This window comes from Onychomys torridus, chromosome 7 (genome assembly GCF_903995425.1).
Source record: "Onychomys torridus chromosome 7, mOncTor1.1, whole genome shotgun sequence".
NCBI lineage: Eukaryota > Metazoa > Chordata > Mammalia > Rodentia > Cricetidae > Onychomys > Onychomys torridus.
The window spans coordinates 113,568,088-113,595,496 of record NC_050449.1 but is presented as its reverse complement, the minus strand read 5'-3'; the positions used below and the strand labels follow the sequence as shown (position 1 = coordinate 113,595,496).

General features: G+C 48.3%; 1 protein-coding gene across 1 annotated transcript in view; it reads left to right on the top strand.

Annotated features, from left to right (window-relative positions):
- Ulk4 (unc-51 like kinase 4) overlaps window positions 1-27,409 on the top strand; it is a 317,659-nt gene that overhangs the window by 152,508 nt on the left and 137,742 nt on the right. Inside the window, exon 32 of the mRNA XM_036191627.1 lies at window positions 16,915-17,020. Coding sequence (XP_036047520.1) covers window positions 16,915-17,020 — 106 coding nt within the window. The remainder of the gene's footprint in view (window positions 1-16,914; window positions 17,021-27,409) is intronic.

Below are 27,409 nucleotides of genomic sequence, written 5' to 3'. Positions count from 1 at the left end.
GTGGAGACAGTTCCCATTCAGAACACCACAGGCGTAATAATACAGCCACCTCTAGAAGCTGGAAATGGTGAGAAAGTAGGTGTCTCCAGGTGCTCCATGTCTCACCTCTGACCCCTTAAACTGTGAGAATGGATTGTGTTGTTCCAAGCTTTGAGGCTTCTGTCTATTCTTGATGTCAGCAGTAGTGATGATGTCAGCAGTAGTGATGAGAAGTCTATCACTCCCTCTCTTTTTAAAAACTTCATTATTTTGTGTGCATGGGTATTTTGTTACCATACATGTCTATGTACCACATGTGCCTGGTGCCTGCAGAGACCAGAAGTGGGCATCGGATCCTCTGGAATTGGAGGTACAGGCATTTTTGAAGCTATTTGTGGGTGCTGGGAACTGAACCTGGGTCCTCTGGAAGAGCAGCCTGTGCTCTTAATGATAAACCAACTCTCCAGCCTCGTGTGTATGTGTGTATGTATGTATGTATGTCTTTCTGTGTGTATATACATATGTATGTGTATATACTTTTGTATGTGCATGTATATGTATGCATGCATGTGCATATGCATGCATATATATGTATATATACACACACATAGTGAGGAACCACAAGGAACTGTGAGAGGAAAAAGAAAACTGTCTCATGAGCCTCAGCTGAAGTTAAATACTAAACTCTTCTCATTCTGTGTGAGAAATGAAAATGCCACACACATTTGGTGATATTTCTTAAATTGAAATCAACACTGTGATCTTTGATCCGCCCTGGTCAGAGCAGAACTGATGTGTCTTTTTGTGTTGTTCCCACAATTCATGAGTCAGGAATTTCTGCTGTGTGTTGTAAAAAGTGATTCATTGGCTTGTGATGATAGACTTTCTTTTGAAATCCATCACTTGTGTGCACAAGAGGGGAGACTGCTGTCTGTCTGTCCTATCTCCTGAGACACTCAATGTTTGCTGGAATTCTGGGTTTTAATTTTATTTTACTGTAAAACGTTCAAAAGTATTTCCATAGCTCCAATCCAGCTCCTTTATAGACATGTTGTCACCTGTCTAGAGAAATGTCAGGATACCGCTGTGGCTGAAGCAGGTTGGGTCTTGGTGGCTGCTCAGGGAGGGCCAGAGCGTCTCAGCTTTTGTCAATCATTCTGTGTCTGGGGTTCTTAGTGTGTTCCTTATATCTGCTTGTTCCTCAGAGCTCTAAGACTTATGTTCCCTGGAAAGGCAAGAACTGTATGAAGTGAATGGTGTGTAGGAATAAGGTTTATTTTTGTAATAAAAAAGTTATTAATTACCAGGAAGTGGTGGTACATGTCTTTAATCCCAGCCAGAGGCAGGTGGATCTCTGAGTTCAAGGCCAGCCTGGTCTACAAAGTGAATTCCAGGTCAGCTAGGACTACACAGAGAAACCCTGTCTCAAAAAACAACAACAAAAAAGTTATTCATTAACATGCCTCAGAAAGATTCACTAAAGGTGAAGGATTTGGGCAACAAATTTTAAAGACCATAGAATGATGAGTTCCCCTGTGGGTTCCAAGGTCTTTGCCTGGGTTCAGCTTATGGCCAGCCCTGTAATCCTGTTGTCTGCATTCTGTGGTTGGATATTTACATGTATCCATTTTACTTCCACATATACCACACTTGCATACTTCCACATACCACACATATCCACATATACCCATCACGCATTCTTAGTTTTGCTTTATCCAGGACCTCACTATGTACACAAGGCTGTCCTGCCTAGCTTCTGGCCATCTTACCAACCCTCCCTCTGGCCCTCACCCACCTCCCCATTCTTGTCTCCCCCCAATTGCTAGAAAACTTGATATATGGTCTTTTCAAAGTGCATGTGCACTAATGAGAAATTCCTTCAGATTCCCCTCTCTTGCATTGACTTCTTCCCTTCCTCTTTCCTCCTGCCCCCTCTCCTGTGTCGGGATTAAACCTAGGGCAGGGGTCATACATGATAGGCAAGCACTCCACTGCTGAGCCATGTCTCCAGCAGAATGTTCACTTCTTATTTTGAGACGGGATCTGGCTAGTCATCTGCGTCTTTTTGTTTTTATTTTTGGAGACCAGCTAGCTTTGCTGTGTTAACTTGTGCTGTGCCTTCCTCACCTGAGTGCTGGGATTACAGGCCTGCAGCGGCTTCCTGTCTGCTCGACTTCCTTGAAGGGTATCTTCAGACTCTGTGCCTCGTTCAACTCCATTTCTCTTACTAGAGCAGACCATTCAGTGTCCCGGGGCTCACAGATGCCGAGGGCAAGCCTGGGCCCATGCTGCCCTGTTCTTGTCCAAATAACGCTTCCTCTCCCCATGTTGATGCTCTTTTAGAGATTAGAGCCCTGGGATTCTGGTAGGAATCGTATTGAGTCTTTAATTACTTGGGGGGTTGTATGGACATTTGACAATTTCAGGTTTTCTAAATAATGAACTTAGGCTATTCCTTTCCTTATATCATCTCTGATATCTCGTCTCTCTTGTGTGTGCGTGTTCACAGGCATGTGTGTGTGTGTGTGTGTGTGTGTGTGTGTGTGTGTGTGTGTGTGTAGAGGACATGGTTAATATACATTCACCTTAGTTGTTGAGATAGGGTTCTCTCAGTTGAACCCAGAGCTTGCTGATCCATGCCTGTCTACTTCATCATCTTGTCCCAAGGACTGCCTGTCTCTGCCTTCCTAGCAAATGGTGAAATTACAGGCAGGCCACTGTGACCATCCAGGATTTGAGTTAGTTCCATGGATCCAAGCACTAGTCCTCAGGCTTCAGCTACTGAACGTCTTTCCATCCCTATTTTGAGACTTGGATGTGTCAGTCTTTACTTCCTCAGGTTTCCTTCTATGCAATGTTGCCTTTTGGTATTACTGGGAACACGGGATTGTGTTCTTGACTCTCCTTCACACTGGTTTGTCTTAGTTTGGTTGCTGTGATAAAACACGGAACAGAATGCAGCTCGGGGAGGAAAGTGTTTTGACTACTTCTCACAACTCTCAGGTCTCACTTGTCTCTGAGGAAGTCAGGGCAGGATCTCAAGGCAGGAACCGAAGCAGAAGCCATGGAGGAACACTGCTGACTGGCTTCTCACACAGCCTGGAGCAGCAGCCCCATCCACAGTGGACAGGTCCCTCCCACATCAATCACTAATAGGGGAGTACCCGCAGACTTGCCTACAGGCCAGTCTTAGGGAGGCATTCCCCAGAGATGTGCAGGTTTGGGCTGCACATGCTGTTTTAGTTACTGACCGTGTGCTCCTGGACATTCTTCCTCCTCATAGGATTCAGAATCTAGAAGCTGTGTCTTCATGAGTCTCTTATTCATGCCTCATGTTACTGGGTTTTCTTCATTCACTTTAGGTTAACGGAGGTGAATAAAGGGACTCGGGTTCTGAATGCTGTTGGTTTTGTAATGCATATTAGTAATTCTTATTTCTCTGCTGTTGTTTCTGTCAATAGCTGAGCTTCATCTGGCTGATTCTTCTTGTCTCATTCTCTACCTGATTTGTGGCACTGGAGAGGAACCGTGGATTTGTGTCCACACAGTCTCATCTTCTCCTTCCACAGACACTCTTTTCCAGGGAGGGATTTTCTTCATAAGTCCTCTGGTCTTTTAAAAGCTTCCACCAAAGTTTGTCTGGAGAGCCCTTTACCTAGGGAATTGTGGGTCCTGTTAGACTTCAGAGTTCTTTCACTGAGAAGCTCTTCTGGGAGCACTGTGCTGGGTGATGAAGCTTTAGACCACCTGCCTACTTGGCTGGTGCTTGGAGATGCTTGTGTTCGCTTGGAGCAAAGAGTGAAGCACACTCCTGTCCCTCCACAGCTGCCTCTGTCTGTCTGTCTGCCTGCCCCTGACACAGGGCGTGGCTGCTGGCAGGCCACCTTGCTGTCCCTGGGGATGCATACCTAGATGGGGATGCTGCAGCATACTACTGGGTGTGAGCACTGAACATGTGACTGACGCCCACCAGAGAACAACAGGACTAACTAAGGCTAAGGGCTGAGGAGGTGAGGTTGTGGGTTAACACGGGACACCAGGACCCCTGCGGGGTGGAAGGTGCTGCCTGGTTGAAGGTGATCCCTCCGGCAGGTTTGATGTTACTACAAGCTGAGCTTGTAACTGTGGTACAATGCTTTTCTTACAGATACAAATGTAAAACAAGATACCACCTTCCCAACTGCAGAGCAGTGAGATCCTGGGCATCCATCTCTTCTTATTAATCTCACAGGGACTCATATTGGAATATAAATGGGCCTTATTTGTGCTTGCAAATCAGATCACCATGAAAGGTTATTTCAAGAGGCAGAAGCGAAATCATAATAAAATAATTTAGTGGAAACGGGAGCTGAGAGTGCGCTTAATGGAGCATGATGGGGTTTAATTTTCTTACCATTTCCATCATTAAAGCTCCATTATCTTTCCCGAGACCTCATTTAGGTGTCCTGTCACAGTGCATCCCCGAGCTGTTTCTGGGCACACGGGAAGCTGGGGTGCCATCAGAACAGAAGTCACTAATGCTGGTCTGTCCCTTTCATTTCTGCTCTTTGATGGCTGCGCCTCGCATCGAGTTTCCCACCCACTCATTCTCACCTCATCTCCTGAAAGCCTTGGCGTGTCTTCATCTAGGAGCTCTCAGAGGAGGGAAGTACAGCTCTCGAGTTCAGAACAGAGGCAAGTCTTACTGTAGAGTGAGTCCAAGGTGCAGAGGCTCCTAGGGCTCTGCAGATCCACCTGGAGTCCCGTTGCAAGCACACCACAGCTGTTAGACTTGGCCATAAGACCACATGCAGCCATCAGCCACCATAGCGGTCCTGCCCGTTTCATAGTACTTGATAGAGCAGATAGTTAAGAACTGGGACCTTTAAGGAAAAGTCCATAGAAGTCTGGCCCCTTTGTGGCTTTCTGTAACTAGGGTGAGGTCGCTAACCTCAACCAGAGGGAAGGGCCTGGTGTGTATGAGTTCCTTCTTATGCCAATGCCCAGAGACCAGTAGGACATTGTAAGGCAGAAGGAATACTGTAATTGCTTTCTGATGTGGTGGTAGTATGTTTCTCATTGGTCCTGAACTCCATTGACTCCTAAAGTAATTGGAACCCTAGATATTGGTGTGTGTGTGTGTGTGTGTGTGTGTGTGTGTGTGTGTGTGTGTGTGTGTGTGTTATGCACCTGTGTGCATGCAAACGCCAGAAGTTAACACTGGGTAAGTTCTATTGCTTTCTACTTTGTTTCTTGAGAGAGTCTCTCACCGAACCTGAGGCTGGCTTCGTGGCAGCTGGCTTCCAAGATCCACATGTCTCCACCCAGCCCCTCTTATATTATAGGCGCGCCTGCCATCCCCAGCTCTGAAGTAGGGCCTAGGGTTTGAATCCCCAGCCCCTCCTCTGTTGCAGGTGCGCCTGCATCCCCAGCTCTGAAGTAGGGTGAATCCAGGGTCCTTTGCTTTCACAGCAAGTGTTCTCACCCACTGAGCCATCTCCCAAGCTCCAGGCATTATTTTTACCCAAAGTTTGGTATGGATTCCAAAATCCACACCAGTGTAGGGGTCTGAGTATCCAGCCTTGGTGCGGCTCCGTAAGGTTGGGTTTCTCTGGCAAAGGTCAGTGTGCTTCCGATGGCAGAGCCACGGCCAGCGCTGTTGCCCACGCCTCTTTCATTTCTGGGTCTGCTGTCTCTCTCTGTCCTGCACTACCGCCCGCTCCCTCCTGACGGCTTCCAGCTCACACTGGCCTCACCTAGCCAAATCTGCAGCACTGTGTAATCCATTACCCTGCAGGGGTGGGAAGCCCCCCCCCCCCCAGCACCTTTGCTGGGGCCCATGCCCAGGGCAAGGCGGACAGGAGCTGGGCAGAGTGTTGCTTCTCCTGACAATTCCTAGCTAGGTCAGTCACGGTGGCCGGCTTTTCAGTAGAGGTTGGGGATGATCCCAGCTGCAGAGCAGCCTGAGCTGTAGACGATGGCAGGCAGTGTCAACTTGGATCTGTAGCCAGGATCCTTGCTAGACTGTGATCTGTGGACAGTAAGACCAAAGTGTTTCTGCATCTGGGTGCAGGTTTGGGGCTCTCGTGTGGAGTCTTGAGGGCCTGGCATGCACTGCGTGTTATACAGACTGTAGAAGGCGTGGTGATCTCTGCACAAGGAGAGACTTGTTTTTGTCCATGATAGCACACTCAGTTTTCTGTAAAGTAGGCAACAGTGGTGGTGCAGGGGACTCAGGGTGATGAACAGGATGGAAAGATCTGAGCAGTTAGAGAATGACCTGCTTTTGGAAAGGACTTGAGTCCACTTCCGAGCACCTATGCTGGGCAGCCTCAGATCACCTGTAAACCCAGTTCCAGGGTATCTGAGGCCCTTTTCTGGACTTCAAGCACTGTGCCTATGTACATACCCACACACAGACACAGGTATTAAAAATAAATCTTAAAAAAAATGATAAACACCAAGAAGTGTCCACATTTCCCTCTGCAAATGGTTTGTTTATCTGTATGTGGATGATGGGTGTGTTCCAAGTATGCATTGTTAGGTACTGAAGCACGGTTCTACCTGGGACTTAGACTCTGCCCATTCTTAGCTTCTCTTTTCTGTGTCACAAAACCCTGTGATGAAGCACAGTGGCTCGGCAACACTGCTCTCTCTCCCTCTAGCCCCACCATGTTCGTGTGAGGAAGCAGACATTAGGATTCTTAGATGAGGGCCGCTGGTGGGTCAGACTGGAGTGGGTGGGCAGCAGGCAGGAACTCTCCAGGTCTGAAGACCATGGTGCATCCCCTGATCCTGGTTCTAAGGCCTGGAAAGTGACAGAATGGGGCTGGAGCTTGTAAAGAAGTCTTTTGCTGTGAAGTAGAAGAAACTCAGAGGCAGGATGTGCGTGTGTGCGTGTGTGTGTGTGTGTGTGTGTGTGTGTGTGTGTGTGTGTGTGATAACTATGCTTGTGTGCATGTGTACAAGTGTGCATTTGTGTACACATGGGTGTGTATGTGAAGCTTCTGCTCCCTCTGGTGGGCTGCATGGGAGGGAGCTCAGATACGCCTGTATTCCTGTTGGACTGCTTGGATGTCAAGATTGGGGTTCCTGGGAAAGGCATGCTGGCATCGACTGTTCAAGTCTGCCCAGGCTGTGGTCATGATGACAGTTGTCGGGCACTCAGCTAGCTTCTGAGGACTTCGTCTTGTAATATCACAACTTCACATTGCTCTCGGGTTGGCCCATGTGCATCCACAGAAGGGTGAGGTGGTACACAAGTATACATTAATTAAAACTTGTATGTGGATGACCCTTGCCATGGCCCACAAGTAAATCATTAAGGCAGAGAAATTGTTTGACCATTGTTGCAACACTCATCAGTGGTTATAGTCTGATGGTATTTACTTTGTGCAGTGGCTTCCCTTGGGGATAATTTGGGAAGACCTGGACTTGATCTCTCCTCGCTCCTGCACTCCGGCTTGCACTCCCAGCTGCACACCTGGATGCAGCTGCTGGCACACTGAGGTAGCTGGGTGTTCCAAGCCATTGCAGGTGAATGGCTCTTTGTCTTCAGAGTTTGAAGCGTTCATTTCTAGCTCCTTGAGGGTGACCTCCCCACCTGCCTAGTGGACCCAGTCATGCTGACTGAGCTCTTGCTGTGTCTTCCTTTCCGGTGGCCTTCTCGGCCCTGGGATAGCAGAGCCTGCATCGTGGGAGCTCAGGGCAAAATGAAATGGGTCAGCCCTGAAACTATGGCATGTCTCCCAGCACTTGGAAGACAGAGTTGAAGATCCCCTATGACACTTCAGCTCTGTCTGAAAAATGAAAAGAAAAGGAGGGAAGGGAAGAGCAGGGACAGGGGAGGAGTGTGAATCTAATTTCTCAAAGACTGTGTTGAATCTGCCTGTTTATTATCTTGCTGCTTGTGCCTGAGCGGACAGAGTCAAATACTCTTTAAAAAGACAGTCTAGCGACCAAAGCAGGAGCCTGATGACAGTGTGGGGTAGGCGTGCCTTTAAAGATAGGGCTATCTCCCAGAGACTAGTGCCCCCTCTCTGCTCACCTCACAGACACGATCTCATGGAGTGTTCATAGGCACCTTCTGTCTCCCGCAAGAATCAGTCCTCCGTGGGGAGTCCACACCCACACCTAGCATGAGAAGGTTCAGTGACACTGTGGCACCCCTCATGGCAGTGTGGAGTAGTAAGAAAGTAGTTATGTGGTTACATGTGGTTACATGTGGTACATGTGGTTACATGTGGTTACATGTGGTTACATGTGGTACATGTGGTTACATGTGGTCCACCAATCAAGAGAAGTCATCAAGATATTTTCTTAAAGATGCTTTTCTTTACGAAGATTTCTTAAATTTAATTTTATTTTTTTTTAAATAGGTTAACTTCACAGAACAGAGGCTGGCCCCAAACTTAGAGCAGTCCTCCTGTCTCCATCTCTCCAGGGCTGGAGTTACAAACATGTGCCACCAGGCTGCCCGAGTGACTGTTTTTAATGGAAGTTACTGATTCCATAGCAGTCTTATCCACCAGTGGTGTCTGGACCTGTTGTTAGTCTCTGCCTTCTGAGGGGTGCTGGGCATCTGGCCTGGTGCCAGCATGCAGGCCATGTTCATGCCTACTTAGCTCTGGCATCCCCCAGCCCAGCGGGGGAGTTACACCTCCATCCTGCAATAACAGAGTTACCCAAACATTACAAATACTTCAGCTGAAGGAACATGAGAGATGTTCTAGTCGAGCAGTGTCTGCAGGTGAGGGGTCAGGACTCTTTCTGCTCCCTTGCTCTTTGGAGTTGCAGAGGCTACGTTAGGCAGGTGCTAAGCATGGCTGAGACTTAGGGACAAGAGACATTTCCCCATCGGTCTCCTGCCATGACGGTTGCCCAGTGATCAGACACGTTAGTGATCTGGCCCCTCCATGGCCTTTCTACTTCCTGCTCCCGCTTTCTCACATTCTTCTAGACTTTCGTTTTGTTTTCTGGTCTTCTCTGTGACCTGGATGGAAGAATTTTAATCGGGATCTTGCTATGTTAAAGCCCAGCCCCGGGTTTTCGGACATAGTGGTTGAAAATGCAAAACCACCAAAGCTGTCCTTTCCTGTGTTCCCAACTCCCGAGTCCAAAGAGCTCTTCAAGGATGGACCAGTGCTTTGATGCAGAAGCGGGGCTGGGACAAGATGGGCACAGATGGATTGTGGATGCCCAGTATGTGGTCCCTGGGCGGTTCCTACTGATGTCTCAAAGCCCCCAGCTCCCAACCTGGCTTGACCTAAGAAATTAATTTAAGAACTTAGTAATTCCCTTTGACATTAGTTTGTGAAGACTTTATCATGATTTTATTATAACTGTGAGTGTATATGCACACATGTGCATGTTTGTATGGATCAGGGTACATGTGTGTGCTTGTAAAGGCTGCAAGTCCATATCAAGCATTGCTCCTTGGGTACCATGCACCTTATTTTTTCAGACATGTTCTCTCACTGTCTTGGGGCTCACCAAGTAGGTGAGACTGGATGGCCAGGGAGCCCCAGGGAAGCTCCTACTTCTGCCTCCCCATCACTGGGTTTACAAGTGGGGGCCACCACAGCCTGTTTTTCTGTGTGGGTTTGGGGCATTGAATTCGTCCCCTCTGTTTGTGCAGTCACTTTACCCCTGAGCCATTTCCCAGCCCCCATCACTCTTATTTCAGGTGGTTAAGGGGTGAAAGGAGAAGGCGGAGGAACCGTGTGCACGCTTGCATTCTTCTGGTCTTTAGCTCAGCACAGTCAGGCCAGGTAGGTCTGTCAACACTTCAGGAAGATACATAGACAAGGCACCAGCCTTCCCCAGTGACACTGGCCCTGGCAGCTTCCCTTCCCTTAGGCTCTGTTGCCAGAGTTCTTGGCCTGAGCAGTCTTGGCCATGGTCCATCATGCTGCCTTGCGGCACACCCCATCAGGAGCCAGAACCATGGGAGCTTGCTGCTAGAACTCCAAATGACATGAATGTGCCAGGCTAGGAGCCAAGTGACACAATTAACCTGCCGGAAAGGCCGGCTCAGCACTGCCACCAATGTGGAACCAGGACTGGAATTCTAAAGACGAGCCCAGCCGTGGCTTGGCAGCAGTAACCATTGACTCCGACCTTCCTGCTCTGCCAGGTAGAGCAATTCACTCATGGTAATTGGTACTTGTTGGTACTCGAGGGCTTCTGTGGTGTCTGTCAGTCAGATTTAACGACAGTGCTCACTTCCTTGTCTCTGTAATCAGAAGTGTGGATGATGCCCGCTCTGTCTCACACCCACACTCTTAGGGTGCTGGCACCGTACACCTTGGTTCCAGATGAGGGAAAAAGCCCGGGCTTAGGTGTTCCTTAAACCTTGCCCAGCCTGTGTCTGAACCACCCAGCACCCCCAAGCTCTGGCCTCATTAGCAGAGGAGCTGTTCAGCTGCTCCATCACTGGCGCAGCAGGTACCGTGGCAGGTTCTCAGGCTCCTGCCATCACACCCCAGACAACCTCGCAAGGAGCCCCAGGTCCTGCCCTCTCCTCCTAGGAGTCCTTTGCCTCTGTCTATGACTTTTAAACAGGCTGACCTTTGAGTCTCACTGGGCTTGCGGGGGGGGGGGGGGGTTGGTGTGTAACTCAGTGAGTCACAGAAGACTTCCAAATTCCTCAGAAGAAAGTTCTTCCCCACCCTCTGACACTCCAGTCTTCCATGTTCTCAGGGTTTAAGCTCCACCAGGGCTCTGGACACAAACAGGTCTACAGGACTGTGGGCTGTAGACACTAATGCTTCACCCTGGCTTGGACCTTCATGATAGAAGCTGCAGGAATGGAGGCTAAGCCTTTGTTGTTTTGGAGTCCTGTGGCAGGAGGGGAGGTGATGTTGTAAGGATGGAGAGCAGGACATTGGGCTGAGTGTATCTGAGTGCATCGGTCATTGCTGTGAACGCCATCTCCAGATCTCCTTGGACCAGAAGCGAGAATGTTGTAAAGGGAAGTGAGTGGGTGCTATGGCATCCTGGAACCTCACTTTGGACTCGCCCTAGACGTGGGTGGGTGGTACACTGGTACCTGATGTGGTTTAGAGATGCATGGAGCAGAACGCACTGTGTCTGTCTGAGGCGAGCTGTGTTTCTGGGCTTGGTTCTCTCCAGTGTGCCTACATCTTGTGCAGGTTTCCATTTGTTCTTTTCCGTTTTCTGGCCCTCATTGTGTGTTAGTTTCTGTCCTTGCTGCCGTGACCAGGTAGGTGCCTGACAGAAGCAGCTTCTGGGAGGCAAGGGTTTGCTTTGCTCACAGTTTTGAGGGTACAGTCCATCAGGGTGGGAAGGCGTGGGGACAGGAGTATGAGGTGGCTGGTCATGTTGCTCTTGTGGTCAGGAAGTGGAGAGGAATGTAGTTCTTAGCTGGGTCTTCCCTCCTCATTAGTGCTCTCCGGAAACACCCTGCCAGGGCATGTCCTCGTCAGGTTGACAGGAGATGATCGTCCCATGCATGGCACTGCACTTAACGCAGTGTCTTCTGGGTCTGCCGTGCTGTGTCGGGTGACACCCTCCTTCGTAAAGACTGAACATATAGATTCTCCTCTCTCTCTGTTTCCCAAGTAGACCCTTAACTTGCTTCTATTTTTCTAATTGTGGACATGAACTTGCCAGACTTCTTCATGGAGACACCTGAGTCCTTCAGTGCCTCAGATACCATGATGAGGTGTAATGCAGGCCTTCAGTGAAGCCCCTGGAGCAAGGCTGGTGGTCTGTTCTAGTGTCTCCTTGCTGTGCCCTTGGTGCTTGAGAGCCTTCCACCGAGCCCTGAATCTGTTAGCGGAGGAGACTTGCTGCTTCGGGTTGAGTGTCCACCCCTTTCCTTAGCAGAGGCTTCGTGTTTTAATGGAGTTTATCTGTGATGCCGAACAGGGAGTTTTGCTGCTTCGGTTCTAATTATCCTGACTGGTAAGTGCTGTGTTCTGTTAGCATCCTCAGTGCTCTGTTTATTAAATGTCCCCACTCTGGCGGCGGGCACACGATGATGCCGAGCATACTTACTGATGGGCCGTGGAGAGAGGAGGTGGGTGTTTTCCCTCAGCTGCACTGGCCTTGCCTTCTGTGGGCAGTTGACTGCCTTCTCTCCTGAGCCTGACTTCCTGATGTATCCATTAGCCCATGCTAACACCAGTGTCTGGAAACCTGACTCTCAGCAGCAGCTCTAGTCCGCATGTGTTATCTTGGGTGACGTGTTTATTCTTTCTGTACTGTAGCCCCTAAGAACTACAAGTGTCCTTAGAGTTTAGGGATCGATGCTAAGGGTTCCTTGGAAACCAGATGATCCCAGTGGTAGCAGTGGAGGCTGGGTGCATTTTAGCACAAAGGGAAGGAGGGCGTGTGGCCCCAGTGTGGCCCCAGTGTGGCCCCAGTGTGGCGCCAGCCTGCACTCCTGTCCCTTCCCTCCTGTACCTCAGCTCCAGACTGCTTTAGGTTTGTTTGTTCGTTTGAGACAGGGTTTCATTCTGTAGCCCAGGCTGACCTTGAACTCTGGGCGATCCTTCTGCCTTCCGAGAGCTTGGATTACAGGTGTGAGTCTCCACTTCTGTACTCCTCTCAGCTCCTTTCAGGTCACCTGACTGGTCTGCAGGTGTGGGCACATGGCCCACCCGAGTGCTGACTGGCCTGACTCCCCATTTCTCTACCTGGCTCAGTGTCACCCGCACAGGCCATGGCCACCGCCAGCCTAGGTTGAGCTCCAGTTTTGCCACTGGTAGGCTCGGTCTGGTCACTTCTACCCTGTGCTCACCTCTGCCCTCATCTATCTCCGTAAGGGTGACATGAGATGCCCAGATGAGGTGCTCTCCTTTGTTGCTGTGTCCACCCTAAGGCCACCTGTGAGGTGAACTCGGCTGATTGTGGCGTCTAGACTCCCCACCATGCCCCAAGGTCTGACTGCAAGGCCCTTGCACTTGCTTGCCTGTCTCTTCCTCCCCTGCTTGCCATGGTATCAGGAGAGCACAGTGCTGTGGGCTCCCTCCTTTTCTAAGGAGCCATAGGAACTGGGGTGGGGGAGGGAGAGAGATTATTTACCCTGCTTCCTGTTACTCTCTGCTTACCCCAGAACTTAGGCATATATCTGGGGGAGGGCAAGGGCTAACCCAGAGGAGCAACCCTTGGTGACTTGGCCTCTGACCAGAACCACCCCCTCCTCAGATCTACCTAGTCTGCACAAGCTCCTGGGGCCTTGTCTCCTGGCAGCACCTCTGCAGATGTGCCCACACTGCAGACGTGCCCATGTACTGCCACGTTTCCTTCCCAAAATAACCCACTGACTTCAAGAGATAAAAACCTCAGTAGGTCTAAGAGCTGACGTAACTCAACTCGATACATGGTAGTGGGTGTGGGCTTAACTCACACTGCGCTTCCCCATGGCCTGGTCCTCAGCTGCTCTCACATCTCCTCACTGTGAGCACACAGTCACAGAGGAACAATCTGCAGACTCTCCCCACCTGCACCATGTAGAAGCCCGTTACCTATAGCTAGAAAAGCAAGCAAAGATAATTCTAGAACATCATTTTTATGGAGTCCTCACTTTATGGTATATGAGGTTCAGGGTCTATGATGGCTTGGGGATAAAGAAGGTGAAAACAGTGCTTTGAGCAATGTTAAGAACAGAAAGGGAACTGTCTCCTGAGTGCCCATGGAGTTGGGACTCTCATATTTGATGCACAGTACCTCCCCCAAACTCCGAAGTGTTGGTGAGAACATGTGCTACCAGGGTGTTTTCCCCAAGTCACAGACCTCTGTAGATGGAGTAATGTGGCTGACAGAGGCCTTCCCTCTGAGGGGCCGCCATATTGACAGAGGTCTTTGGCAAGGAGCAGCACTGGCCCACAGCTCAGGACAGCCTCTATTGCTGGTCTCTGGAGGCTCAGGATTGAAGAGAGATGGTGTTATTTCAACTCCGTGTGGCGGCTCCCTCCTTCCTGGAATCCCAGCGTAGACGGCAGAGGCTGAGTGCTGCGGTGGCTTCTTCCAGGCCCAAACCGATTCCTGGTCTAATAATGAGACAGCAGCTTTAAAAAGAATAAAAACAAGATTGAAAGAGTACATTCCATCATGAGCACTTACATTATCACTAGATTTATCTCCATCGGGACTGGCCTGTGAACAAGAAGTGGCTGTGTCGTCTTCCAGAAAGGACCCAAATCAAAGATCGATTGGCCCCATTTTCTTCCACAAGAACAGCTCTGCTGTGTGTCATTAGTTACTGTATCAAGAACAGCATGTTGTGTCATCTTGGCTCTTATTAATCACCCTTTTCTTCCACCATCGGATTGTGAGCATAATTGGATGAAGTTGGTGGCATGTAGCCACCTCCACATTCATCTTAAGCTGGTGTCAGGGGACACCACCCCAGGAGCACTCTCTGTGCTTCTGAAATCAGTGCTAGGCATTGGTCCTTGGAAAGCCCACACCTTGTTTTGTGTCCGAGACAGAGATGGTGCCACCCAACCTACATGGAGTCAGGAGGCTCTGTGCAGTGGGATGGATCAGCCCAGAGGAAGGTTCCCGGTCACAGGCACACACTTACTCTGTAAGCTCAGGAAGCCACATGCCTCTCCCGAAGCTCCTGGCCTCTCTGCTCAGGTTCATTTCTCTGATCCCAGGCAGTTGGAAGTCACAGATGGTGAGAGGACTGATGGCGTCTCACCGACCCTTAAAACTTTGACCAAGTGCAGTTAATTAGCCAGGGGTCGGTCACAGTCACGCCCAGTCAGGAGTGAGCAGGGCAATGCCAGTGTACTGCGGACCTGGGAGACAGCGTGGTCACATGACTCAGAACTCAAGACAGAACATGGAAACGAGTCAATGGGAAGGTGGCTTCCAGACAAGGCTTGTGTCTCAAAGGTTTTCTGAGTCTGGCAAACCTGAGTGTGGGCAGTGTAAAGGGACAAGGTAAGCAGGGTTGAGAGAAGACTCCAGAAGGCTGAAGAGAGTGTTCTGTGACTTAAAAGCAGTGGGTTTCAAAACTTGGGCTTGTTGATGATTTTCTAGGAAAACTCAAAGTCACAAAGTTGGGTCAAGGTGTAGATGCCCAAGTGGGGGAGTTTGAGAGAAACTGAGTATAAAGTTCTGTTGGCAGAATCTCGCCAAGCCTGTAGCTGCCCTCCAGTCCTCCTGGGACAGACACCAAAGAGCAGCACAACATAGATAGAGTAGGCGACCCTGGGAGGTCTGAGGCTGATGCTGCTCACTGGTCGCCATCACTTCCTAATACAGATGCGACAGTCCCCAGGAACCCAGTGAGCACTCTTTACTGGCTTTGCTGTCAGTGAGTCGCCACTTTCTGCACTTCATGCTCATGGCCTTCTCCCTCCTCTGCGTGGCGGGATTTGGGTGGGTTCCCCGCCTGTCTTGATTTCCTGTACCAGCCAAGGACACTTCAGGTGCCCTGGATATTTGTTGCAAAAACTAAAATCATTCTAAAGCAACACAGGTGGGATCCTGGAGCTGGAAAAGACATTACTGGTACCTGGTAAAGTTTTAACAAGGCCTTCGCTTAGTTATTATCTGTTCTGATAGCATTGGTGTGCTCGGGTAAGGTGCTGACATGGGGCGGAGATGCGGCTGGTGTGGCTTGCTTGAAGGAGACTGGAGGTTCAGATTTTGGTCCAGGCAGGAAGTTTGTTTAGCCCTGGGAATTCAAAGATGCTTCGGCTTTTAGAAAGGAATGCACTTACATCCAGTTTTACCTTCTCAGAGGCCCTCTATTTAAAGCAAGCACAGCCCTGCCCTCCCAGCACTTGCCTCAGTTTCCCCTTTCTTTCTGATTTACTGACCATGCTGCTGCCTCAGGTCCGTGTCTGTGAGGATGAGGGGTCCTGTTCTCCAGTCTCCATCTAGTTCCCTGAGCACCCATCTGGCACAAAATAGACTTTCATTAACTCCCAAATAGGATTCTTGCTTGAAAATAGAGCTAACTGTGTATATGAGAGAGAGTGGGAAGGGACATGGGGGTGAGAGTGGGGCGGGGGCAGGTCTACCTGGTGCCTGCTCAGCTGTCACGCCTCCTGCTTCTAGCATGTGCCTGGAGCTGGGACTGTTGTAAAGGAACAAGAATTCTAGAAGCATTTGTGTTCAATGAGTGTGTGTGTATGTGTGTGTGTGTGTGTGTGTGTGTGTGTGTGTGTGTGTGTGTGTATGAATCCACCCCTAGGGTGTCTATCACCCCACTTCACACCAGTCCCGGACTTAAACATTGTTGGATTCTGTGAGATGTAATAACTACTTATTGTTGATGGCTTTAGTTTTTAAGAAAGGAAAGACAAAGTGGCACAAGGAAAGCTGTTATTTTGTGATGCTCTGGCCCTTAGAAGCAGCCTTTCATGAAACTGGGTGGTAGCGGCACATGCCTTGAATCCCAGCACTCGGGAGGCAGAGGCAGTTGGATCTCTGAGTTCAAGGCCAGCCTGGTCTACAGAGAAGAGTTTCAGGACAGCCAGGGCTACACAGAGAAACCGCCCCCCTTTCTCTCCATCTATATATAAATATATATAAAGCCTTACATCCACATACTCCTGGGACCTGGGTTATCCTGCTCTGTGATGTTGCATGCCGAGGAAGTCAAGTCCCCCAAGAACTCACACTTAGCAGGTTGCAGCAGGGGTAGGACCATCACATCCAACATGACTGTACATATGACATAGCTTGAGTGGCAGGTAACAGAATTGCTGTCATATAGTGCCCACACTTGATGTCTAGTGCCTCCAACACCACCTACCTGAAGCACAGAGGCTTGGTGTTCTCTCTCTCAGCTCTTGGGCTGGGAATGCAGGCCCCAGTGCCTCCTAGGATCTGGCGGGAAGGGCCTAACCTCTGGACCTGCTCCATGACAGTCCAGACAGGAAATCCTTCAGCCTTATTTGGAGAATGACAGAGAGAGGTGGTTGTCTCAAGGATGATGTAATGGTATTTCTGTATTGTCTTTTGCAGGAGCATCAGGAAAACTTTCTGGGTAATACCATGCAGAGTGTGATCGCGTTACTCAACAATCTGGTTGCTTACAAAGACTCAAACATGCAGCTGCTCTATGAGCAAGGTAAGCTGGGAATTGAACCTGGGCCCCGTAAGAGCAGCCAGTGCTCTAACCAGCGGGGGTTGTTGGGCCAGCCCCTCATGGATGGTTATTAGGCTTGGTCTCAAAGGTAAGTCTTAGCCATGGACTCAGATTATCAGTTGCAGTTGTGATATTTCACTCCCAGATGTCAGAACTCTGCTTCTATGTGGCTTCTGTGCTCAAGTGTTTCTAGTATTTTTTCCCATCCTAAGGAAAATATGCATCACCCTCTAATAAGAAATGTCAACAAAAGCTGTGGGGCTTGGGTACTTAGCCATGCCAGTTCCTCACCGTGGCAGTACCTTACCTGTCTGTGGACACAGCTTTGTCTGTCTAGTGTAGGCTCTCTCCAGAGTGAGGCAGCTTCAGATGAAATAGCAGGCAAAGGCACCAACAGGAAAGAGGATCTGAGCTTCAGGCCACACGAGGAAAGACTCATAAATCAGAGCGGTGGACTTTCAGTCCCCTTACTGTCCCGTCTGCAGGTAGTGAAGGTGACCCAGACCCTGCAATTCCTGCTACAGCAAGAGTAGAGGTGAGGGTGTGGAGGAGTCTGGATGCTCTGCAGGGGTAGGGTGGGGTGGGAGGGTGCATCTTGTCATGGGGCCAGGGCCTGGGTGTTTGGGGAAAGAGGTCTGGGACTTGAGGAACCATCTGACCCCAAAGACCTGAGCAGTACTCTTATAGCTAAGAACAAACTTGAACTCCTGACCCTTTACCTCCACATGGAAGTGCTGGGATTTCAGGTGTACAGTTTGCCACTGGATTTGAATGTTGATGTGTAACTCAGTGGTTTTGCTGTGGATTTTTTTTCCCTTAAACATTTTCATTTTAAATGAAATATTTAGGGGGAGAATTATTATAAAACAAAGTAGGACTGTTTGCTTATATTTGAAAAATATCAGTGTTATTAACATTTTGGAGCTGAATTTGGGCTCATCCCTACACTGTGACATTTCTATAATGGATCTGAATGCCATCCTGCCTTTCCCAGCAGAGCTCTGAGGGTAATAGATTTATAGAACACAGCACAATGCCACCAAAGCAGAAAACAAAACAAAAACAAAGTGTCATTTAAAGAAATTCTTTGTCTTCAATGGTTCATGGAGTGTCAGAAATCAAAACACTGATTTTTTTTTTAAGTCAGGTTTATATTAATCTGTCTAAATCAGTGTTACTCAAGAGACCAGAAAATCATTGTGTGAGTTGTTTGTGCTATAAAAATAAAGAGACCGCACACATGACAGCCTTCTTAGCCTCCTTTAAGAACAGCATTCAAAGCTGGGTGGCACATGGCTGTCATCCCGCACCTAGGAGGTCCAGGCCAGCCTCAGCTGCATAGTGAGCTGCAGGCTAGCCTGGACTACATGAAACCCCATTTCAAAACACACACACTAGACAGATTGGCAGACCTGTTCCCAGGAGATACAGTTAGTGGCCCTTGGAGGACACAAACAACCTTTGCCAGGTGGCTTTGGCTAGCCTCTAGCCTGCAGCAATCCTCCTGCCTCAGCCTCTTTAGGTCTGGGATTTCAGATTGTCTACCAGGCCTGATTTAGTGCGATTTTTAAAAATTGTTTTATTTTTAATTATGTAGGTGTCCATCCGTCTGTCTGTCAGTGTGTGCACATGAGTGCAGGTGCCTTCTGATGTCAGAGGCACTTGCTGCCCTGGACCTGGAGTTAAAGCTGATGTGAGCTGCCTAGTGCTGGTGCTGGGAACTGAACTCAGGTTCTCTGAAAGCAGAATGTGCACTGGCTGGAGCCACTGAGCCATCTCCAGCCCCTACTCATTCCTGTAGTGAGTAACTGCCATGCACATGTTTAACCTGGTGATGGCGCTATAGTAGGAAGCTGTAGTTGTTTTCTGACTCGTCTCCAGGGCCAGGCATTGTCTTTGCTTGATGTTTAGCGAAAACTGAGAAAATCCTTTAGTGTTTTAAAATGTGTCTCTGGAAGCTTCTAGAAGCCTTAGCTACACAGATGTGTTAAAAGTTTCATCACCCAGACTGGGACAGTTCTCCTAAGACCTGTGCAGAGGCAGTATCTGAAGGGAGCAGTGAATCTGGCTAAAAGGCTGCATCTCCACGGCCATGTACACAGCACAGATACTGTGTCCAGGCTCCCTGGCTGCAAACTGGCGGAACAGCAAGGGCTGGCATGAAGACAGCTGGCATTCACATCTCAGCCCTGCTGTCATCACCTGTAAACCTGAAATGTCTACTTCACGTCTCTGCCTCTGTTTTCTCACCTCTGTCATAGGGATAATGACAGCACACCTGCCTACCTGGAGGGTTAAGCTGTTTGATGGGCGTGAACCACTGGGAAGGGGCTGGCGTAGAAAACCCAATAGAAGCAATCACTTTTCCACAAACTGGTCAGATTCCCCAGGAGAATTTATACTCTCCTTCTTCTCCCCGACGCTTCACACCTGGAGAACTTAGACATTTCCTGGACTCAGTCTTTCTGACACCCTGTAGGCATGGGAATAGGATGAGGAGCTATGGGTATGGCGCATGTAAGGCTGTGCACACAGACAGGGTTAGCAAGATACAGTAAGACAACATGTGAAGCACGTGAGAGATACAGCTGCTCAAGAGTAGCTGTGGTACCCGCCACTCCCCAAAGGTCCGTCCCTACCCTGTGTCCCTGCCTCTCACCCATTTTGCTGGCACTCTTCAGTGTGGTCTTAGCCCTTCATCCTGCAGGACTTCCCACTTGGTCTCCATTTTGTGCTCTGCAGCTCAAGAGAGACTGGATAGCAGTAAGGGACCATCTGGGGGCTGTGGCATCCACTGGTCACCTCTGCTGTTCTCTGAGCTGCTTGTTTGGTTGTTGACTTGCTTCCAGGGTCTGTCCCTGGCATCACTGTGAAAATCTGTTCAATGGAAAGAGGGTTGTTGTGGAAAGGGACAGTTGGGGAGGGGAGTTGGCATTTCAACAGTGGTGAACCTTACCCCTAAGGTAATACCGGTGGGAGGTGTTCATATCTGTGCAGTTCACCCACTTGGCATGTGCAGGTGTGCCAACCCTGCATTGCCTCCCCCTCCAACCTCTGGTTCCGTTATTGGGAACCTACTGTATGTAAGATATGACGCATTGGAACACCATCAGGATTTATAACAGCTGCCATGTTCCTCTCTTGAACCTTTGCACCCAGTTTTGCCAGGTATCACCCAGCTGGCTGGGATGTTCCCCATCCATGTTTGGGAGCTGAAACATTTCATGCAGTGGCCTCATCTCATTTTGTCTATTTTGAAGTAGCAACAGCAGCCTGTCAATCAACAAATGTGTGTTTCCTTCTTTATTGTTTCATGGCATGTGTGGGGCTTCCTGCTAGAGCCCACTTCCTCAACGTTCAGCCAGGTTCTTCGGGTCTCCAATGTTTTAACACAGCAAAGTCATCTTATCAGCCACCCAAAAGCTTCTCAAGAAAATCTAACAAGCTTCCTCCTCCTTCTGTTTTTTATTTTTATTTTTATTTTTTTTCTTAATTTAATTTGAGACAAGTCTCACTGTGTAGATCAGGCTGGCTTTGAACTCATAGAAATCCACTTGCCTCTGCCTCCTGAGTGCTGGGATTAAAGTGGTGTGCCACTGTACCTGGCCTGGAATAGATTTTGAAAGGAAGACCTCAGGTAGATGTGCCTTCAGTGGGTTCTCAGGAGCTACCGAACAGTATGTATCCATGAATTCAGGAAACATTTAAGATGCTCACATGCTCATCAGAGAAGACAGCATGGCCTGGTGGGTAGAGTAGTTTTGAATCTGGTGTCTGCAGCTTTACTCCCTGAGACGCCCCCGAGACTCATCTCTCGAAAGATAAATGTGCCACTTCCAAATGTTTGTTTTGAAAGTCAAATGATAATATATGTAAATTTGTCATGCATAATCACTGGAATTAGCATAAGTATTTAAGGTAAGTAGTAAAAGCCAGTGAGCCTGTAAGCTTGGCATCTGACCATGTGGAGATCTTGAGGAGGAGGGAAGGGAAGCTGCAGCTGGGTGGCTAGAGGAGAGAGTCATCTCCAGTTCTCATTGAGATAGCCTTAACCAACCCTCAAAGAGGAGATAGAGTCATCTCCAGTTCTCATTAAGATAGCCTTAACCAACCCTCAAAGAGGAGACAGAGTCATCTCCAGTTCTCATTAAGATAGCCTTAACCAACCCTCAAAGAGGAGACAGAGTCATCTCCAGTTCTCATTGAGATAGCCTTAACCAACCCTCAAAGAGGAGACAGTGTTGTCTCCAGTTCTCATTGAGATAGCCTTTACCAACCCTCAAAGAGGAGACAGTGTTGTCTCCAGTTCTCATTGAGATAGCCTTAACCAACCCTCAAAGAGGAGACAGTGTTGTCTCCAGTTCTAATTGAGATAGCCTTTACCAACCCTCAAAGAGGAGACAGTGTTGTCTCCAGTTCTCATTGAGATAGCCTTAACCAACCCTCAAAGAGTAGCCGGTGCACCAGAGTCCCTGTAGTTGATAAGTGGAAAAGAGTGACTGCAGGATTCTGAAAAAGGACAGTTCTGTCAGGAGGTGAGGAGGAAGGCTTCATGGGGGCGGGGTCTGTGTAAAAGCACTGATGGAGGTGAGGCCCAGGAGGCAGAACCATGGGCTTCTTCCTCACTACCAGACTGAACTTCTGTGCAGAGGACTCTGGCTTGATCACAGCTTGTGGAGAAGAGGAGCCACACTCCCGGTGGATTAGCCCAACAGATGTTGCATTAGTGTTCATTTAATGGTAGTTTAGCTAGCACTCCTGATCTGGGGTTGGCTTTCTGCTTCACTGTATCTGGTGCCTTCTTTCATGGCCCATCATTCCCCAGGGTCTTAGAATCCCTTGCACTTGTCAATGGAAGAGTGGAGAAGGAAGGTATCTTTCTATTTCAGCAGAGGAATAAATGTCTGCAAACCATGTATTTAAAGAGAAACTAATATCTGTAATATATAAAGAACATCTACAACTCAATGATGGGGAAACATACAGCCTAATTTACAATCGAGTAGAAGATTTGAATAGACACAATGGGTGTCTACAGATTCACATCTGCCTGTCCTGGGGGCAGGGAGTACAGTCAGACTTGAGTGGCTCCAGAAGGCTGGGCCCTGAGGTGTTTTGTGGTTGTTTTATTATTCATTGGCATTGTTTTAGTTTTTCCTTTGGTATATGCAGAGCATCAGTTTCAGCCCCCCTGGTGAATACTCAAGTACACAGCTTCTCAGATATGATGGCATACAGTCTGCATGTAGCTTAGGTGCATCTTCCTGGACATCTCATATCCTCTGTGAGTGCCAGGAACTCACAGAGCGACGACACAGAAGTGAGGACCCGAGTTCTATTGGAAGTCCCCAGGCAGCCACTTCATGTTTAACAGGCTGGAGACTGGGGGACATGGAAGTCAGCTCTGGACCTGTGACTAGGGTGAGAGGCTGGCCTTTGGCTTCGGAGTTCCAGCTGTGAGATGCTGATTCCTGCTTGCACCGAGTTTACTGAAGAGCCCTGCCATCTCCCAGATGAAATGCAGGGGAGAAGTTAATGTGGGGAAAGCGGGCTATTAAGATGTAAATTGTTTTGTGTGTAAGAGCTTTCTTGATGTGCAGGCACACGTTCACTTTTTATTCCCTTCTGTTGAGGCTGCCACATTTGGGAACTGAAGATGGAAATGTGGAAGCGAGCAGGTTAGACTCATGCAAAAAGAAAAGAAAAAAAAAAGCAGCCAACATCTGCCTCTTCTTGTGATGGAGTCAGCGCTCTGGTGCCTCCTCTTTTATATCCTTGGAGGGAAAACAAATCTCATGCAGGCGGCAGTTACTGCAGCTCATTGCTGCAGGATTCAGCATTCGGGACATTAAAGTGAAGATGGTTATTAATGGGATTAAAACAGTAATAAAACTTTATGGAGGCATTTAATAACTCCTCCACATACCATGAAACAAGGCTAACCCTCACCCTTCACGGGTGAAGTGTGCTGTCTGTCTTGGGGTCCACTGCTCTGACTTTCAGCTGAATGTTAAGAGATAATGTAGATGAGATTTCTTCACGTGCATTTTATTGTTAAAGCCCTCAGGGTCCCAAACACTTAAGAGGTGATACCCCAGAGCAGTGATCTATGGGAACATTTTTTGTTTGTTTGTTTTTTGTTTTTTTGAGCTGAGGATTGAACCTAGGGCCTTGCACTTGCTAGGCAAGTGTTCTACCACTGAGCTAAATCCCCAACCCGCTTTGGGCACATTTTTGATAAAGAGTAGACCATAGGCCCCTTTCCACTTGCAGATATGTAAACTGGGGGCTGGCAGGCAATGGGAGCACTTGTCTACACGAGCACTGAAGCGTGAGCTAAATCCAGTTTCCTCTCTTACCTGGCTCAGTTACCCACAAATAGCCAAGCGTACACAGGCTGCTGTCCTCCACTTCATGAACACTTCCACACTGGCTATTTCTCGATGTAGGTCTCCTCCTTCCAGTAGCCCCGTGCTTGCTTTCTCTGTCCCTTCCTGTTGCAAAGGTTGTCCACACCTGGGGTTGTTTCCTTCACTTTCATTGAGCAGATTGTAGTGTTATGGTTTTTTTTTTTTTTTTAAGTCTGTGTGTATTTAAATCTGTGTGCATTCGTGAGTGTGTGGATGCATACATGGAGGTTGACAACAATCTCAGGTGTTGCCCTCTACTTCCCGCCTCTCATTATAGATCCCTCCACTGCAAAATGCCAGGCTGCTAGCTGGTCCTGTGAGCTTCTGGGGATTCTCCTGCCTCAGCCTCCCATCAGAGTGCTCAGGTTACAGGCATGTGTCACTGTCCTGGCTTTTATGTGGGTCTTTGCCCTGTTTGGCAGGTTTCTTGTTCACCGAGTCTTGTCCTCAGCTGTGAATAAACTGTGTTTGAATCACAGAAAATTTAGAGCCACAATAGTTTTCTTTGAAGCTCTTTGTAGCATGAATCTTAAAAGGTCTTAAAATCAAAAACCCAGAGCCAGATACTGGGGTGAAAGCTGGAAGATCAGAGAAACAAAACAGCCAGCTACTAGCTCACCTCTACAAAGTCCTCACCCTCAAGGGAGTGAGCTCCTGTTTCCTTACGCCTTATTTATCTTTCTCCTCCTTGCCATCACTTCCTGGGATTAAAGGCACGTGTGCTTCCCAGTACTGGAATTAAAGGTGTGTGCCACCACTGCCTGGCTCTGTTTCCAGTGTGGCCTTGAACTCATAGAGATCCAGATGGATCTCTGCCTCCCAAGTGATAGGATTAAGGGTGTGTGCCACCACTGCCTGGCCTCTATGTCTAATCTAGTGGCTGCTCTGTCCTCTGATCCTCAGACAAGTTTATTATATATTACACAATTACCACCACAGCTCTTCATTGTTCAAATGACAAAAGGTGGAATAATGGAGGCCCAGACGCTTGCTCAGGACCCCAAGTTTTCTCTAGGGCTGAGATGATCAGAGATGATCAGAGATGTGTGACCCAGGCCCCTTCTCTCCATATGTTCTTCTCTCAAAGGCCAGTGCTTAGCAGAGGTACCACTGGCCATTCTATCTCACCTTCAATATGGCCCCAGCTTTTCTTTAGTTTTTGTGAAGTGGATGGAACAGTGCCTTCTTTCAAAGGCCCATGATAGCTACAGACTGGCTGATGAGAGCCTCATGATTGCTGGGAGTTGAGTTGAAATGTTGCTGATGGTTGTGGTTTGGATATGAATCATTCCCTGTAGCAGTAATCTTAAAAGTTCTTATTAATAAAAACAAACCTGGAGCCAGTTATTGGGGTGAATGCTGAAAGATCAGAGAAGCAGAACAAGCCACAACTACCTCACCTTGCCAATACCTTAGCTGATCCTGTTTCCTCAGACTAGAAACCTCTGAGTCCTCATCCAGAATCAATCTCAGCTGAACTGTGCTGCTCAAAGCCTAAAAGATTAACCTGCCAAATGCTTCTAGTTCCTGGTCCTCACACCTTATATACCTTTCTGATTTCTGCCATCACTCCCTGGGATTAAAGGCTCACTTTAAAGGTGTGTGTCACCATGCCTGGCTGTTTCCAATGTGGTTTTAAACCCACAGAGATCCAGATGGATCTCTGCCTCCCAGGTGATAGGATTAAAAGCGTGTGCTACCACTGTCTAACCTCTGTGTTTAATATTGTGGCTGTCTTGTTCTCTGACCCCAGATAAGTTTATTAGAGTGCACAATATTTTGGGGAACACAATACTACCACATTTCCCCATAGGTTCATGTGTTTGAACATGTAGTCCCCAGCTGTGGCTCTGTTTAGGAAGGTTGTGGAGCCTTTAGGAGGTGGAGCCTTGTTGGTGGATATATGTCATTAGGGCTGGGTTTTGAGGCTTTATAGCCTGGTCCTACTTCCTGTTTTCATTTTCTACTTCCTGTGTGCAGATGAAATGTGATCTTTCTGCTTCCTGACTTTAAGGCCAGCCTCACACTTGTGTAGGCAAGCCTTCCCTGCCATGAGATACTATGTCCCCATGAAAGTCTAAGCCCAGATTTCTGTGGGATGTCTTTCTATATGCTATGAATATGTGTTGCTTCCATTGGCTAATAAATAATGCTGTTTTGACCTATGGCAAGGCAGCGTAGAGGTGGGAAATCTAAGCAGATATATGGAGAGAAAAAAAGAGAGTAGGGAGAGATGCCTAGCTGCTACCCAAGGAGCAGCAAGATGCCAGCAGACTGATAACGCTGTGGCCATGTGGCAAAAACATAGATTAATAGAAGGGGGTTAATTTAAGATAAAAGAGCTAGCTAGCAAGAGGCCTGCCATAGGCTATACAGTTTGTAAGTAATATTAACCCTCTAAGTGATTATTTTATTAGTGGCAGCAGAACTGTGGGGACTGGGCAGGGTGGGGTGGAGGGTGGGGTGACGGGAGGAACCAGAGAAACTTACCACTACACAAGATGAACCCTTTTCTCTGCTAAGTTGCCTTTAGGGCATTTTATGACAGTAACAGAAAAGTAAGTAATACACAGGTCAAGAGACAATATCATTTGTGGGCTACCATCAGCCCTTCCCAGGCACATTGCTCAGTTCTGACTGTGACGGGATATCAGACAGAAACAACAGAAAGGAGGTCTATTTGGCTCATAGTTTCAGGGCACAATCTACTGTAGCAGAATGGCGTGAACTGGCTGTATGAGGCGGCTGGTCACATGGCACCAGCGGTCAGGAAGCAGAGATAATACAGGGTTCAGCTCACCTTGTCTTTCATTCACTGTGGACCTGGCCCATGGGATGGTGCTCCCAATACTTAGGGCATGGGTCACTCTGCATTTGTTAAATTAGTCTAGAGCAGCGGTTCTCAACCTTCCTAATGCTGAGACCCTCTAATACAGTTCCTCATGTTGTGGTGACGCCCAACCATAAAATTATTTTCGTTGCTACAGCATAACTGTGATTTTCTACTGTTATGAGTCGTAAATATCTGATATGTGGGGTATCTGATATGCAACCTCTGTGAAAGGTTCATTCGACCTCCAAGGGGTGGCAACCCACAGGTTGAGAACTGCTGGTCTAAAGAATCCCTCATGGATGTGCCTCATCACAGGAACTGACATTCCAAGTGTAACCATCACAGAGCCATTTGGTTGAAACTGTCGGTAAAAGCCTTTGGTATCATCTTCATAAGAGACCTCTAGTGTTCATTCACCAACTCAAATGTAAGATTTTACTAGACTCCAAAACTAGGGGTAGAGATTCCCTTCTGTGCTGTAACCCACATACTGATGACCCTGCAATATATTTGGGTAGGTGGCTTGATTTGTGACTTTCATCTTTTTGTCATCTGACTGTACAAGTTCTTCTCACCTCTTGACAACAGAGCATGTCAGGGCAACCCAAGTCCACGGTCACTCATCATTAGCTCAGGGTAATCCACACTCATTCCCTTTGAAGCAGCGGTGTTGGGGGTTGAAAGTTGACACCCCTCCTGGGGATGCCCTTCCATCTACCCTCCCATCATCTGGACCCTCAGCTGGAGACTCACCCTGGTGCCCTGGCCTGAAGCAACATGGAACACCCCAATGCCTGTTTCCAAGACAGATTTCAGAAATAACTCTGAAAGAGAGGATTGTTATGTTTGAAAGAAAGTCATTGGAGGCAGGTTAGATTGATGCAGTGAGCAGGTCAGCATGCCAACACAGCAGTGCTCAGTCCTCATCCCATCTTGACCTTCATGGTCACTGAGAGGACCCCCTCCAGCCGACTTGATCAGATATTTGTCCTTGCATAAAGGGACATGCTTTCTAGTATGAGCCCTGGCATGCCGTTGTTGCTCAATAAAAATTGGTCAGGAGCAGAAGCCATAATAAATATTGATGTTGGAGCAAGAACCTCCTGTGGGACTATCAATACAGTGAGC